Source organism: Thamnophis sirtalis, unplaced genomic scaffold (assembly GCF_051295495.1).
Source record: "Thamnophis sirtalis isolate CommonGarterSnake01/CBP01778 unplaced genomic scaffold, rThaSir2_p1.2 scaffold_2, whole genome shotgun sequence".
In the NCBI taxonomy this organism is placed as follows: Eukaryota; Metazoa; Chordata; class Lepidosauria; order Squamata; family Natricidae; genus Thamnophis; species Thamnophis sirtalis.
Genome location: NW_028261382.1, coordinates 39,612,722 through 39,629,445, shown reverse-complemented (window position 1 = coordinate 39,629,445; position 16,724 = coordinate 39,612,722). Strand labels below are relative to the sequence as shown.

The window sequence follows — 16,724 nt, the reverse complement described above, 5'->3', positions numbered from 1 at the left end:
TATGGCCCTGTATAACTGGTTTTTCTCCTTTTCTCTTTAATCTTTTCCTCGAGTCCAATTTCCTCATGTTTCTTTTCTTTTAACTTGTAGCTTGAAGGGTCTTTTTTTTTTAGTTGATGTCAATTTCTTTACAAGACAGTAGATTTCTGAAAAGCAGGGCAAAAATATAGTAAATAAATTCTAAAGAATAATTATATACAATGTGTAGCTGTGCATTTTTGGCAATAGGTGGTCTCCAAGAAACACTTTGAGTTTTTTCTAAATCACAAAAGGAACCATTCAGAAAATTTTCCTAGTGACAGGGCTGCCAATCCAGATTGATTTTAACAATTTCTGTTGGTTTGTAGAGATTAGCAAAGAAGGCTTCACAGATCCTGTTAACTGGGGGGAAATCAGTATAATATACTTTAGGGGTTGTTGGAATATGCAATGAAAATTACAAAAAATTAATAATCTTCATATAACGGTGTGAAACAGGTTTGCTTCAGTTAAACAATCTGTCATTATTTGAGCAGGAAAAAAGGAACAGCTTAGAAATTCAAGAAGGTGCTGAAATCTGCTAAAGGCATTAAAAATGTCATCAACATTCACCATGAAAAGGACTTGGTCTGTGCAAGATTTTGCAAATCAAACAGAAAAAAGAATTCACTCAGAACTGAGCAAAACTGAGCAATTACTCACTCCCATCTTATTAAATACTTGCTTATTTGGGCTTTAATTAACGGTAACGAGGGAAGAAAAGCATTCCTAAGGGCACTTTCAACTAAAGAGGGACAAAAACCATCTCCAAAGTCCACCGACAGTTGCTTGACAGGAAAGCAAATGAGTTGCCAGATCTCCGCTGCCGGCCAGTTTCAAAGCTATACTTGTGTCAAGCCTGTGCTGGGCGCTGACTTACTCTTTGAAACACCACCTCCAGCTAAGAGTTTTCTTTTTCTTTGCACTTCCAACCCAAAACAGGAGGAGGGTTTTCTGTCTGAGGAAGCTAAGAGACGAGGCAATCAACTATTGACCCTTCAAGACAGAAAGAAGAGACAGCTTGGATTTAGTTTGGGCAATGCAGCCCTCCCCATCTGGAATTGCTCAGCAGTTTGCAATAGTCCTCCCCCCAACACGCCTCTTCTCCACCCACTGAAGTACAGAGATAAATGTTCCTCTGGTCTGGAGGATCCTCTTCGTTGGCCGGAATTCTTTGGAGGGAAGAGAGCAGGAATAATCCAAGTCCACCACCATGGGTAAGCATGAAAACGAGAACAGAGGCGAGCTTCTTTTGCTCGGCTGCAGAAACAGCCATGATTTCTCCAGGGTTTGCTGCGTAGCTCAGACTTTCCCAGTGCAGAAGTTCAGGAACAGATGATGATCATTATTACTGTAACGTTTGTGCAATTTTTGATGCAAATAGCTTGGCAGGAAGTCAGGTATCAACTTTAATGCAGGTGTGCTTTAAAAGGTGTACCCTAACCCTCAGGGAGTTTAGCTTGTGAAGTGCAAAAGTACCAATGAGATTTCAGAACGTCTCTTTTTAGCAGCAATTCTTTCTTAGCGGGTAAAGTCCCTAAATACCCCATTCTTATTGCCATAGGATGCCAATAACTCACACCCGTTTATTTCCAAAGATGAATACTTAGGATTCTGCTCTTTGCCCCCAAAAAATACCTCTGCCTTTATACTATGTTTGATCCTCTGTATCTATGCTTGGAAGGAAGTCCCTGTTTTCTTTGATAAGCGTTTTGGCTTAGCATTTGCCGTTCCGATTACATATGAAACGGGTTTATCTGCGTTTTGGCATGTCTTTCTTTTTTTTAATTTTGAAACTTAAGTCCTTTACTTCTGGTGTCTTGTGTCCTCTAGAACAGTGTTTTTCAACCACTGTGCCGCGGCACACTAGTGTGCCGTGACATAGTGTAAGGTGTGCCGTGGGAGAATTACTTTATATATAGTCAATATAGGCACAGAGTTAAAAAATTTTAAACGTTTTCTAATGGTGGTGTGCCTCGTGATTTTTTTCATGAAAAAAGTGTGCCTTTGCACAAAAAAGGTTGAAAAACACTGCTCTAGAATCTCCCAACCACTGTTGTACCCTCCCTCAAAAAAAAATCCCCCCCGGAGGACAGCTCCTTCAGCAATGGCAAAAGGATCCTGTCATTGGCAGGAAAATGTATACAACATCTCTCCAAATACTTTGCATTTTAACTCTCTTAGTTGGGAGGGTCAAAGCAGGAGGGTATGAGAAAGTGAGAATCTGGTCTAAAAAAATACTACTATTGTACGCAATTCTGTCTTTCTCTCTTAAGGCAGGTTGCTTTTTGTATTAGGAAATGAAGAAAAAAAGCAGAAAGGCACTTTCAGAAATTGGGGAGAATATTAGGAGATCTTCCCAATCCCACCTCCACCCCCTAAAACTGTGTAGAAACAAGGAAACTGCGCCATAAAAGGTCTTATGTGGAAACACCCAGCGAGATTGGCTTTTGAATAAATATAAGATTATGCTGTTTATATAAGCCTTTAGGTAAAGAGAAATGAGCATTCAGGCGGAAAGTCGTAGAGAGTATAAAGGTGAAAAAAAGGACTTATTTGAATTACCCATCTATAGAGGGAGGGAGCCAATGCTGTGCCGTCTCTACTCAACCTTGCAATTAACTAACGAATTAATTTTAGGTCCAGGGGTTACTATCAGCCTCCTTGGGTTATTATGAGGGGGGGGGAAAAGGAATGGTCCAAGAATTGAAAACCATTCCTTGGTGTCATTCGTACCTGTCCTTCCAGATGTTGCCGAGCCATTCAAATTAAATGTGCAGTTTTAACATCCATGGACAAGTTTCTGTAGTTCTCTTGGAAATGTTTTCCAAAGTGCCATTTTTTTTTTCCCCTTCCTAAGGTGAAAGGAGCAACGGGGCCCAAAAATCTCCCAGCTGGCTTCATGCCTGAGTTAAGTCTAGAACTCACAGTCCCCTAGTTTCCAGCCCGTTTCTTTCAACCCCTTCACCCACCTGGTTTTCATGTCTGCTTCTGACTTCGTGAACCTTGCCTTTTCTTTTAATTTTGTCGGCTGGCTTGAGAACTTGCTTAGTAGAAAGTGGGTGTATAAGCTGAACAAATAGAATCCGATAGCCGAGTTAACCTTGGCATGGACTTGCGCAGCAAGAAAGCTTTGTTGATGGATTTAAACAGGGAGGGGAAATTACCCCGGTGCTCCTGGGATTGCTCAAGATGGGTAAAATTTGGGCTCCTAAGAAAATTAAAAGAAATTAGCCTTATTGCCGTGATGGCTAACCTTATTGTCATCCCAGGGCAAAAGTGCGTGTACACACCCATGATGCAATGCGTACACACCCTCCCCTACGCAACCCACCCCATAGTATACGCACGCAACTCCCCCCATACGATATGCCCCGCGCATGCATGGGCTTTCCTGTGCTCCCCCTCACGCATGTGTGTGCAATCTCCCACGTTTCCACGAGCACGCACACGACCCCCTGCATGCACACGCAACTCCATTCCGTGCACACACACCTCCTGCGCATGTACGGCAGAGACCCGAAAACCAGCTGGCCAGCGGGAGGGCAAGTGCACATGCGTGGTGGTGCTAAGTGGGCAACGCCTTGTGTGCCCGCAGAGAGGGCTCTGCGTGCCACTTACGGCACGCGTGCCATAGGTTTGCCATCACGGGCCTATTGCAACAAAGCCACGGACCCTCAAGATGAACCAATTCCATTTAATGACTGGGATCCGTTTGACCCAGATTTAAAAAGCTATGGCAGTCAGTAGATTAACAAGCTGCATGGATATATAATCATCTACCAGAAAGTGACGCTTCCTTTGATCCTTTCAGCTTCCATCCAACCCACCCAATAAACTCAGTTCTCTACAGCCAAACCCACACGTAAAATTTGCTTGGCTCTCCCAGACGGAGTCGTAGCTGAAGGTTTTTTAAGATGACATTTCCCCCAACTCCGGGATCCACTCAATCAAGTCAAATAAGCCAATTAATATGGCTACTTTCAGCCGCAAGATAGACTCGGGAGGCCTGCTCTAACTCGGTTTCCACAGAAACTGACAAGCAACATCTACCTATCTTGCCTAAGCTTCGATTAGGAAGCCCGTCCAATTTAAAACCCATAATTTACTCGCTGCGCCAGATTGAATGACAGAAACCCAGAATGCTAAGCCTGCAGCCAACGGTCTTCTGGCTACTTTAAAATTACGGCGGCTGGGTTTATACAACGCGTTAAGCGATGGCTTAATCCGTAGTTTGTGCAACGAACCTTAATTGACTGGGTTCACTAAGATGCTAAGCCGAAGCCCAATAAAACACCGGCACCCTTAGCACGATGAACTGTAGTGCAACTGATGAAGTTTGTCATGAGGACATATCTCCGTTTATGACGGTCTCGCTTTATCCTCAACGACCATAAAGCCATTTGATGGTCATAATTTCTTCCTTTGTCTGTGGTTTAATACGTTACCTATTAAATCAAACAGGCCAATATGGGAAATCACGGCTGTATTGCTCTGTTGCAAGAGAATCAACAGCGAACACAAAAAGGAAGTGTGTTAAAGACCCAACAATTACTTGATGGGTTTTGCAAGAGGCAGGGGCCCACCCCTGGCCTCCAGATGTGCAGAGATAATGCAGACAATGCAATATAAACAAACCAGTGAGGTAAATAGGTGTGGTCCAATCTGGGACTAAATGTCCCAGCCTCTAGATGGGCAGTTTCTACGTTGGGTCATAAAGTGACCAGCTTCCCTGGGTCCCTGTGCGTAGTAGATACGTGTTTTGGGATTGAGGGAGTTAAGTTCCCAAACACCCAGAAAGCATCACATGAGAAACAGAACATCTGCAATGATTTTGCAATTGCCCACCAAATGGTCTTCGGGCCAGTCCCACCACATCACTTGCGTGACGGCAGGGCAGCAACTGGGCAGTTGCCCAAGGAGGCTTGTGAAATGTTCTTCTTCCCACTAGTCACGCGCGGGAATAAAATTTATGACAAGGGAGCGGCCACACAGCTTCCCTCTGAAGACTGGAAGCATCTGCTGCACAATCCTTGGCTAAGCCAAGGGGCTCTAGCGTTCAGAAGGTCCCGGTGGAATTGCTCCTTCGTGCCGTTTCCCTTCCCTCCCTCCACGCGCAGCCAGCATGAAACGTGGGACAGGCGCACGGCTGCGGATCCCGAGCCAAGCTGACCCACATTTCCCCATCCGAGCTGATGTCCTGAAATCTTTCCCACGCGGGTTGCTGCAAAGTCATAGGAGCCAGGGCTGGTTAGGAGCCCCAAAAGTTTCCCTTGCTTCGCAGGTAGACTGTTCGTGAACCTGGAGGCTTGACTGGGAGGATTGACTTCAGGATACCTTACAGGACTGCAGGAATGAAGTGCATTTGCAGCGTCAGCCAAATGACACCTGTAGCCAAGCGCAATTCACACTTACACTGTCACACAAAAGCTCCGGTCACTGCATGTCTCAAGATAGCTTATAAATTTGTCTGAATCCTTGAAAATGATTCACAGGTCAATAAAACCAACCATTTCCTTGGGGTGGAGCGGGAAATCACGATAACACTTAAATCGTTGCATTTTAACCTACCAATCGCTGGATTGCCACTGGGGCTTGTCCAGGGAAAACAGAGGTGCTGATTTCTAACTTGATCCCTAAGGAATCTTTCGATCCCCTTCCACGCAAAAAAGAGGTCAAACTGAGCCAGAAAGATTCTGAAGAAGACAAAACTTCATTCTGCACCAAAGCAATGAAACTTAGGACAAGCTTTCAAACCAGGGCAATGCTTTCCAATTTATTTTACTTAAATCACTTCTTTTAACACTCGCCACACCCTTGATGTCTCAGTGGGGAAGGCTATCCTTCAAGTCATGAGCACTAGCAACTTGAAATCTTAAAAGGACTCGCAGGAAGCTGAATTCAGCTCTAGAATTCCCCTACCTGAAGCTATGGAGAAATTTTATCAGGAAAAGCCAGAAATTGGCACAGTATTTCAAAAGCATATCCCAAGCTGATGTCCTCTTGTGTGTTTTTAACTTTCTTTTTGTCCATTTCACATTGCAGCAAAATGTGGAGAGTGCGGACCGGGATATAAAACCCCGTTGGATGCAATGAAAGGTGAGGAAACACCGTGTGTGTTTGTGCGTCCTAAAAGTGAAACCACTCTTGGATAATCATTGGGTCCTCAATATTTGCCTTGCACAAAACCTGACCCAATTACAGGGAATTCTCAACTTACAATTGGAAGGGACCTTGGAGGCCTTCTAGCCCAACCCCCTGCTTAGGTAGGAAACCCTACACTACTTCAGACAAATGGTTATCCAACCTCTTCCTAAAGACATCCAGTGTTGGGGCATTCACAACTTCTGGAGGCAACTTCTGTTCCACTGATTAATTGTTCTAACTGTCAGGAAATTCCTCCTCGGTTCTAAGTTGCTTCTCTCCTTGATTAGTTTCCACCCATTGCCTCTTGTTCTACCCTCAGGTGCTTTGGAGAATAGCTTGACTCCCTCTTCTTTGTGGCAACCCCTGAGATACAGGAAGGAAGGAAGGTGGGAAGGAAGGAAAGAAGGAAGGAGAGAAGGAAGAAAGGAGGGAAGGAAGGAAGCAGAGAAGAAAGGGAGGGAGGGAGGAAGCAAGGAGAGAAGGAGAGAAGTAAGGAAGGAGAGGAGGAGAGAAGGAAGGAGAGAAGGAAGGAGAGAAGGAAGGAGAGAAGGAAGGAGAGAAGGAAGGAAGGAGAGGAGGAGGGAAGGAAGGAGAGAAGGAAGAGACGAGAGAAGGAAGGATCTCTCCTGGATTAGTTTCCACCCATTGCTTCTTGTCCTGCCTTCAGGTGCTTTGGGGAATAGCTTGACTCCTTCTCCTTGCAGCAGCCCCCTATCACTAAATGAATAATCATTTAGGCATCATTCGAAGTTATGTGTAACTTATATGCAACTTTCCTTTCTGTAACTGACTCGCCTTTCTTCCAAAAGGGCCACGAGAAGAGATTGTCTACCTGCCTTGCATCTACCGAAACACGGGAACAAAAAAACCGGATTATTTGGCCACTGTGGATGTCGACCCCAAATCCCGGACTTATTGCCAAGTAGGTTTCATTCAGTATCTTAAATTCAAAGCTGCTTTATCTTAACAGCAGCTCAATATCCTAATCACGGCAAATGGGAGAGCTTTGAGCAAAGCAAATCCCAAGATAGGGAAGGCGCTTTGGGAATGACTTGATGTCTCTACCCAGCATAGATAGGATACACCTCATTTTTAAACGCTTAATGGTGGACTTTTTGATTCACAGAAATGAGCCCGCGGTTTTCTCCTTGCTTCAAATGCTGCTTTTCTCTCGCCTTTAAATCTTAGAAAGAATCTGAGCGCACCTGGGCTTTTAGATGACTTTCTTTCCATCAGGCCTTGGGGGTGGGGGGGGGGAAACCCCAGGATTCTCGAGATTTAATTCCACATTATCAGGAAGAAATTGCTGTCCAGTATAGCACAGTATCTCCAGATACTTTGTGGTTCCTTCAAAGCTGAAGGCAAACAGTTCTCTTCCCTGCCGTCTGTCGGGAAATCTGAGCCTGCAGTTGTCTTTATTTGCTGCCTAAAATTCCAGTTGGAGAGCGTCTCCTTTCAGATCAAATGCCAATCGCTTCCTTTCTTTTTTTCGTGGAACAATCTGGGGGTTGCAGTCCCTCGGGATTTACCCAGGACAACTGGCCCAGCAGTTGTCGAACTCAAGCAGCTGCTCAAATCTTAAACCGCGGACTTTTTCCTGCAGAGGACAGGTTTTGTGGTTATTTCAGCGATACTGCCGATATCTGAAATCCTGCGTTGACTGAATCTTGATTGACACGCCGTGCAAGCCCATTTCATAACCTCCGTTTTTATCTTTACCATGGAGTGGGGAGGGAGATAACCCAAAGTTCTGCATTCCAAAAAACGTTGGCTAATAATTATGGGCCCAAAGACCAACAACCCCCCCCTCTCAAACAATTTAGAAATCGGAAACCACCAAGGATTCCTGCACGCTTTGTGGCCTGAGTAATGCAAGATGTTTACCCATCCACACCCACCCTCCAATTCCCAGCAATAGGTTCTTCCAATAAATCATGTTAAATTGCTTGTTTGGGGTGTGTGTGTGTGTGTGTGTGTGTGTGTGTGTGTGTGTACAGACATGTGAGCTGATTCACTTCAAGTCTTGTTTTGCATTCTAAGGCTCTCCAATCTTTGCAATTTTAAGACTTGTGGACTTCAACTCCCAGAATTCTTCAGCCAGCACTTCAAGTCCACAGTTGCCAAGGATGGAGACCCCTAGGGGTTGATTAAAATAATCGGGGGGGGGGGAGAAGAATAAAGGGGCAGAGCATTGCAAGACATTAAGTTGAGACAAGAAATGACACAAGTCAGCTTTAGAACGGAACTCTCTTTGGGCTACGTAAGGCTGCACTTGGAATAGGGCATGTATAGTAAATGTATAGTAAAAGGGCTCTAGAAAGAGTGCAGGGGGAGGAACACGAGCTCTTTGAGAACCTGTCCAAAGGGCCCAAGCAGGGGTGAAATCCACTTACTGGTTCAGTAGCAATGTGAGCGTGCACACACTCGCTTCAGTCACACGTGCCACCTCTGCGCATGCAAACCGTAAGTGCAGGTAATGCAAAAGTAAGCGAACAGCGGGGGGGGGGGGAAATCCACAATGCCAAACGATTTAGATTATAAGTCGTGCATCACAGCTGATCGTCGGGGAAACTGGTTCGCCCGAACCGGTCGCATTTCTTTTCCTACCGATTCGGGCAAACCATTCCGAACCGGTAGAATTTCACCGCTGGTCCTAAGTGGGCTCTGCCACCCCTCAGGTCATCCACCGCCTGCCGATGCCCAACGTTAACGATGAGCTGCACCATTCCGGCTGGAACGCCTGCAGCAGCTGCTTCGGAGACACCACCAAGAAGCGCAACCGTCTCATTCTTCCCAGCTTGATCTCGTCCCGGATTTATGTGATCGACACCGGCACCAACCTGAGGGCCCCCAGGATCCACAAGGTACACACGTCCGGCCTGGCTGGTGCTGAGCGGGCCCCTCGGAAGGGGACTTCACAGAACCCACCGTCCTTCTCTTCCCCTTGCAAGCTTCTTTCGCCCCGGGGACCGACACGTCCCGTTTTTCATCCCATGCAAAGCTTGGAGGGTGAAGGGCTGGGTGTATCTATCCGTGGTCCATCTGCCCATCCTCACTTCTTCGCAATGGTCTTGCGTGATTGCAGGTGGTCGAGCCCATTGACCTCTACTGGAAGTGCAACTTGGCAAATCCTCACACCTCACATTGCCTGGGCAATGGCGAAATCATGATTAGCACCATGGCTGACCCTTCTGGCAATGGAAAAGGTATGTCTTTTTAATGTTCCTTTTTAAATTCTGCCTTCGTTATTTTTTATAAATAACTCAAGGGAGGGCTGACATATCTAATACTCTTTGTGTGCCCAATCACAACTGGATAATAAAATATTCTGGATTAATAGAGTTGGAAGGGATCCTGTAGCTTTGCTGGCTGAGGAACTCTGGGAATTGAAGTCCACAAGTCTTAAAGTTGCCAAGGTTGGAGACCCCTTTGTGGTGAGATGGTCGGCGATTAAGCTTAACAAATAAACAGTGTTTTGTTTTCCCCTGCAGGGGGTTTTGTCCTGCTGGACGGTGAGACCTTTGAGGTGAAGGGCAACTGGGAAAAAGGCAGCAAAGTCCCACCGTTTGGCTACGATTTCTGGTACCAGCCCAGGCACAACGTCTTGATGAGCACGGAGTGGGGAACGCCCAAGTGCTTCGTCAACGGGTTCAACCCAGCAGATTTGGAGAAAGGTGAGAGAACGGCTCCTTGCTGTCCTTGCATCTGAGAGGCCTCTTCCAGGAGTTCCACAGGCATCGGGTATCTTCAGAGAAACCAAGCAGGCCGATCAAGGAGAACCGGGTTGGAAGCATCTTCCATGGTCCAGAAGATGGAGTTGAGGTCCAGAATAAGGACTGGAGAAGAAAGAGGCGAAGCTAGGCAGGAATTGAGGTCCGAGGGCCAATGAGATTCAAGGCAGCATCTCTTCCCACCAATGAGGAGACACTTAGAGGAGGAGCCTTAATAGGGCGAGGATGAGTCACAAGGCAGCCAGGAGCTACAGAAGGGTGGAGGCCAATTTCTCAAGAAGTTGGATTATTATTTTATAAATAGCTATCATTAACTATTTGGTGGTGAGGTCCAGTTCACATCTGTAGGGGATCCAGAGGAAATGTGTGTGTGTGTGCACATGTGTTGTGAAATTACACAGGCCAGTTTCAGAACCTGGCTCAAACTCATATTATCTACCAGGAGTGGAGAAACCAAACCCAGAGAGCACCGAGGATCCCGCAAAGAAAACACACTACTAACCAAACCCCACTCCCTCCCTCCCTCCCTTCGTTCCCACAATCATCTTTTTCTTCTCTCACACCCACTTCCGAAGGCTGCTATGGTGGAAACATCAACGTGTGGGATTGGACCACTCATGAATTCATCCAGACCATCGACGTGGGCAAGAACTCCATTCCGCTGGAGATCCGATTTCTCCACGATCCGGATGCAGCCGAGGGGTACATCGGCTGCGCCCTCAGCAGCGCCGTCCACCGTTTCTACAAGACCCCGGTAAACAAAACAAAACAAAAAAAAAACGAATCAAAGAAAAGAGAAATAATTCCAGCAGAACAGAGCGTAGAAGAGTGTCTGGAAAAAGCTCACAGCTGAGTACAGGCACACAGCCAACACCCTAGAGCTTTAGAGGGTGTGGTTAGGCCCTCTAGAATTTTTAGGGTCCTGAGAACTGCTGCCTATTAAACAAGCCAGGCACATTCCCCCCCCCCCCCCAATGTTCATATTTTGGAGGATTTTCCTTTGTATTTCGGAATGCAGAAAGGCGACGTCAAAATGCTACCTAGCTACCCCGTTTCCCTGAAAATAAGACCATCCAAGATTTGGATGGTCTTATTTTCAGGGAAAATAAGTCAACAAGACAGCCAAGGTCAGCTTGGTGCCACAACTGGGCCACCCAAATCCGAATAGGAGTTCCCGAGTCACAGATTGCCAAGGTGTGCGCCACAAATTCACCCCTTCCGGTCCTTCCTTGCGTCACCAAACGTCGACTGGCAGATCATGTAAAAGAAATCAGATAAACATGCCTCTTCGTTTAGTTTTTTTGCTCTGGCGTGCAGTGCCCGGAGTTTCGAGAGAGTGGTAATTAATAAATATAATGAGCAAACAATTATCTCTAACCTGCCCCTTTGCTAAGTGGTTCCTAGGCATGCTTTAAAACGGAATTGCTTAAGTAACCTGACCTGAAGGCATAGGTGTCTCTGTGGATTGGGCTACACCAAGGGTAACTCCTCCCCTTCTGGCTACTTTTCCCCCCCTTCAGGAAGGAACCTGGGCAGAAGAAAAGGTGATCCAAATTCCCACCAAGAAGGTCGAAGGATGGCTTCTCCCGGAAATGCCAGGCTAGTGCAACGAGCTGTATATTGATTGTTTCTGTTATCGATCCAAGTTGCGTTTTCCTCCACCAATAACAGATTTAAAAGTCTTGCTTTGGAACTAAATTCAAACTCTAGCTAGATATAAACTTCCAGCATCTCATCTCAGAGACAGAAGGGTTTCCCCTTCTTTAATTTATTCCTTTGATCACTTATTAGAGGATCCAGGGAAAGCCGTGGCGTTACACAAGACGGGTTTTGTAGCGGTAGCTACAGAAGAAATATTGACTTGTTGTATAAAGGCGGTAAATGTCTCAGCTGTGACTTTCAACGCGACTTTACGCAACCAACAATGTGGTCTTTGCGCAACGAGTCCATATTTCTGTTGGATACGTGCAAAATCTGTTCCTGGCCCAGCTGGGAATTTTAGCAATAGCAGTTAGACTTATATGCCGCTTCCTAGGGCTTTCAGCCCTCTCTAAGCGGTTTACAGAGTCAGCATATCACCCCCAACAACAATCCGGGTTCTCATTTTACCCACCTCGGAAAGATGGAAGGCTGAGTCAACCCTGAGCCGGTGAGATTTGAACAGCCGAACTGCAGAACTGCAGTCAGCTGAAGTAGCCTGCAGTGCTGCATTTAACCACTGCGCCACCTCGGGTTTGGGGTGAAATTGGTTCCTCCTGCAACTTGCTGCCTCCTGTTAACATGAAGCTCTCCCGTAGGCTTGATCACCGATATCCTGATCTCCCTGGATGACCGCTTCCTCTACTTCAGCAACTGGCTTCACGGAGACATCCGTCAATATGACATTTCCGACCGTCGGAAGCCCAAGCTGGTGGGACAGGTAGACTCTGGGGCAGGGGAGGGGATGCACGGCTGCTGGGAGTCGCTGGGTCTGCGGGTGATGAGGGACATCCTCACCCAGCCATGTCTCCGCCCCTGCAGGTGTTTCTGGGAGGAAGCATTGTCAAAGGGGGCCCCGTCAAAGTGATCGATGACCCAGAACTGGACTGCCAGCCGGATCCATTCGTCATCAAGGTGGGTCTTCTCCACCCCTGGATTATTTTTACTTTTTCTCTTTGTTGGGTCACCATCTCAACTGTCTTCCAAAGAACCTCTCTGTCCATTCTGAAATTTCATTTTCACAATGGTGGAAGCAGTGGTGGGTTGCATTTACCTTCACTACCGGTTTTCTGATCGTGCGCGCGTGCGTGCCTGACTCACGCTGCACGCGCATGCACAATCCACCACCCCTGTGACAACCAGCTGATTGTCCGGGCTCGCGCGGGCACCGTACACTTTGCACCTGTGCGCAATTTGCCTTTTGCCATAAGCAATAGCAATAGCAGTTAGACTTATATACCGCTTCCTAGGGCTTTCAGCCCTCTCTAAGCGGTTTACAGAGTCAGCATATTGCCCCCACAGTCTGGGTCCTCATTTCACCCACCTCGGAAGGATGGAAGGCTGAGTCAACCTTGAGCCGGTGAGATTAGAACCGCTGAACTGCAGATAACAGTCAGCTGAAGTGGCCTGCAGTACTGCACCCTAACCACTGCGCCACCTCGGCTCTTATAAAAACAGGTACAGAGCAGGCCAGCAGGCAGGCCAAAAGAGCCACTGTACCGGTTCGTTCTCAGCTGCTCCGGGCCACTACCGGATCAGCCGAACCAAGGCGAACTGGCAGCAACTCACCTCTGGGTGCGAGGGATGTTCAGCTCCGCAAGAAATTTCACGGCCAAACCATTTTTGTAGAACACAGAATAACCAGGTTGGAAGGACCTCGGAGGTCTTCTAGTCCAACTGTAAGGCTTGTGGACTTCAGCTCTCAGAATCCCCCAGCCAGCATGGGGAATTCTGGCTCAAAGCCTTCTCTGCCTCTTGGGTCCCGAGTTAAGTCGTGCGTGTTTTCTTGTCCTTCGCAGGGCAAGAGAGTTCAAGGTGCCCCACAAATGATCCAGCTGAGCCTGGACGGAAAACGTCTGTACGTCAGCACCTCTCTCTACAGCGGATGGGATAAGCAGTTCTACCCAGACATGGTCAAGTAAGACGGCCTTTCCTTCGCTTTTTTTTCCTTCGTTTATTAAAAACAGAAACAAACTTGGAAGATCCTCAGGCAGAAATAAATCTGGAAGTTGCGTGGTGGAGTTTTTGATGGTTGCTAGAGTCGTTAGGCCTCCGTTCACTGTTCGCGTGGAATTTAAAATGACATTTTAAATAAACATAAAAGGCATTTCTTCTTTCAGGCTAGGGAGTTACGCTTGTGTGTCCGCAGCGTCGACTTCCAGAGTAGGGAGAATCCATCCATCTTCGAGTTTTGTGACTGTAGTTGTCCTCAGAAATGCATGGTAAAATTCTCTTTTGTCTTCTTTCCCCACCCCCCTCCCCAGGGAAGGCTCCGTCATGTTGCAAATCGATGTGGATAGCAAGAAAGGAGGCTTAAAAGTGAACGAAAAGTTCTTAGTGGACTTCGGGAAAGAGCCAAATGGGCCAGCGCTGGCCCACGAGATCCGCTATCCGGGCGGCGACACCACTTCCGATATCTGGATCTAACAATCTCCCCGGCTTCGAGCTGTCACGCTAATAAGTTTTTTCCTTGAGATGCTACTTCTTCCTCGCCTGCTTCTGTGTGCGGTTCCCTCCAGATGGGATATTCCTTGTTCTGCCACAAGAGGTCGCTCACACCCCCTGCATCCTCTTTGCTGTGACCATGTCTTAACCCCAGGACTTTTGATACAGGATTTTAAGCATCTCCCGTGTTCCCAGTTTTGCCCCGCTTTCACTATTGTGTAACCAGGGAATTGCACGTTTTTACCCAGAAGAAAATATTTTAGACAATAATTGTTCCCACAATTTTCTCAGGGAAGGCACGAGAGCACAAAGCCCCTGTTTTTCTATCTTGAGACTCCTGTAGCCGAGGCGTCCCTCGAAATGCTATGGGATTAAATTAACAAAGCAACTGATCGCTTGTGTGCAGACAGTCCTCGACTTACGACCATGACCAGCATTTTCATGGCTAAGCAAGGAAATTGTGAAGTGAGCCCTTTTTTTCACCATGGCAGCTGAACGAAATCACTGCAGTTATTCAAGTCAATCACGAGCTGAGTCCGACGTCCCGCACTGCTTGTTGGAAGGTCGCAAGTATCGATCGCATGACCCAGGAAGCTGCGGCCGTTGTAACTTCATAAGTGCGAGGATCAGTCATAAGTCCCTTTTCAGCACTTTTGAGTAGTCGTTAAGCAAATGGTTGTAAGTCGAGCACTAGCTGTATTCGGAGTAATACAAACTCATCTCGTGGTTTTTTTTGGGCAAATGTCAAATCTTTTTTAATTATGGAACCCAGGGTTGTTTGTGACTTAATGAGCAATGGAGCCATTCTCGGAACATCTTAGCATTCCCTCTAGCGTAATGCTTCAGAAACAGAATAATATATTTCTTTATCTTTGCTACTCACGGTTCTTTTTAAAAAAATAAATAAATAATTTTTCAAAGGGTTTCTCGCCTACGCAGATTTCTTCTCTCCAATCTGACTGTGGGCTAATCACCAAGAGCCACCTGCCGTCACGAGACCTCTGCGGCTGCCCCTTCGGTCATAACATTAAGGGCAGGTGGCAAAGGCGTGCTTCTCACGAAATGCGTGAAGCTGAAACCTAAACGTCTGGAGCCCAGGGCTCCGGGGCTCCTGGCAGTATTCACACTTTCATTTTCAGCTCTGAAATATCTAGCTCTTTAATCTACGGAGAGGCAAACAGAGAGCCAAATAAGCAGTAATTGCCCTCCGAACCCTTAGTAGAAAGCCGGTTCAGTAGCTTAGCAAGCCCTAATTTGATAAACCGTTGGAACGCCGGATTGTGCGAGTGCGCCTTTTATGTTAAAAAGTATCGCACCCAACAACTGTCGCCCAGTTGGGCTGCCTTCACAGAACCCGAATCAAACTTTGAATGGTCCAAGTCCATAGGGTGTGAAGGTTGAGGAAAGGGCCTTGGAGATCACCTAGACTAACCCCCTTGTCCGGTTTGAGAATGCAAAGGGATCAGACAGACATGCCGTTCGCCTTCATTCGGGACGATGCTACGAGGGGTGAAATCCAGCAGGTTCTGGAGAACCGGTAGTGGAAATTTTGAATACTTCGGAGAACCAGCAAATGCCACCTCGGGCTGGCCCCAGAGTGGGGTGGGAATGGCAATTTTGCAGTATCCTTCCCCTGCCACACCCATCAAGCCACACCACACCCACCAAGCCACGCGCACAGAACCAGTAGTTTTAAAAAATTGAATTTCACCACTGGATGCTACCTGAAAGTCTTGTGAATGTGGGTGGCTACAGATCGTTTTCTATCAAACCGCCCCCCCCCCAAAAAAAAATAGAAGGGAAGGCAGATGGATAAAATCTTACGGAGAGCAGGAGGAGGCAAGAAAGTTTTAAAAGTTGTGTAACTTCTGGCTAAGAAGGTAGAGCTGAACGAAAGAGATTGAAAGAAGGAAGTTGGGAGGGAGGTAAGACGCAATTAATCACTTCTGAAATTCCAACAGCAGAGTCATCGAAGGACATCAACTGACTGGCCCTCAGCACAAGGAAGAGCTTAGCAGGCGTCACTCATGTGTGATTGATATGACTCCAGATTGACATGAGTCGGGCTTTTTAGAGGGATTAGATGAATCAACAAATGAGATGCAGACTGGAGGACCGATTGCCTATCTCAAGCTGGAAAGCTTAGGCAGCAAGGATCTGAAAGCATGTCAAAGTTTAGAATAGACTAATGGTAGCGTTGAAAGGGACCTTGGAGGTCTTCTAGTCCAACCCTCTGCTCGAGCAGAAGAGCCTATACAACATTCCAGACGAATGATTGTCCAATCTCACCCACAACCTCTGGAGGGAAGCTGTTCCACTGATTGATGGCTCTCACTGTCAAGAAAGTTCTCCTTAGTTCTAGGTTGCTTCTCCCCTTGGTTAGTTTCCTAGCCAGAATGGAGCTAATAATCCACAATTGTGGGGGGAACAAAGATACCAAGCGAAAACGCTGAGCTCCTGAAAAGAAGCCGAGCCACCAGGCAGAACTCCAATTTTCTCAGTTTCATGCCCTCCCGGTGCTTTTTCTGACTTGACTTTCTAGAACAGCAAGTTTCGCGGTTCGGTTTCCTCTCCCCTCGTCTCATCCACACAAAAAGTAACGTGGTATTATTTCAAAACGTGATAAGTGATAAGATGGGAGTTGAGTTAATATCTGGGGTGAGATTTGGCCCACTGTGTTTGCTG

The 16,724-nt window shown here is 46.8% G+C and overlaps 1 protein-coding gene across 1 annotated transcript; it reads left to right on the top strand.

The window, feature by feature from the left end:
• The first annotated feature begins 968 nt into the window (after window positions 1-968).
• LOC106540614 (methanethiol oxidase) lies at window positions 969-14,961 on the top strand. The gene is made up of 12 exons (XM_087705028.1): window positions 969-1,235; window positions 6,064-6,117; window positions 6,975-7,087; window positions 8,844-9,029; window positions 9,251-9,371; window positions 9,657-9,839; window positions 10,472-10,650; window positions 11,417-11,495; window positions 12,194-12,315; window positions 12,417-12,509; window positions 13,394-13,512; window positions 13,859-14,961. The coding sequence occupies exons 1-12, from the start codon at window positions 1,232-1,234 to the stop codon at window positions 14,019-14,021; spliced, it is 1,416 nt and encodes a 471-aa protein (XP_087561154.1). The 5' UTR covers window positions 969-1,231; the 3' UTR covers window positions 14,022-14,961.
• The last annotated feature ends 1,763 nt before the right edge of the window (window positions 14,962-16,724 follow it).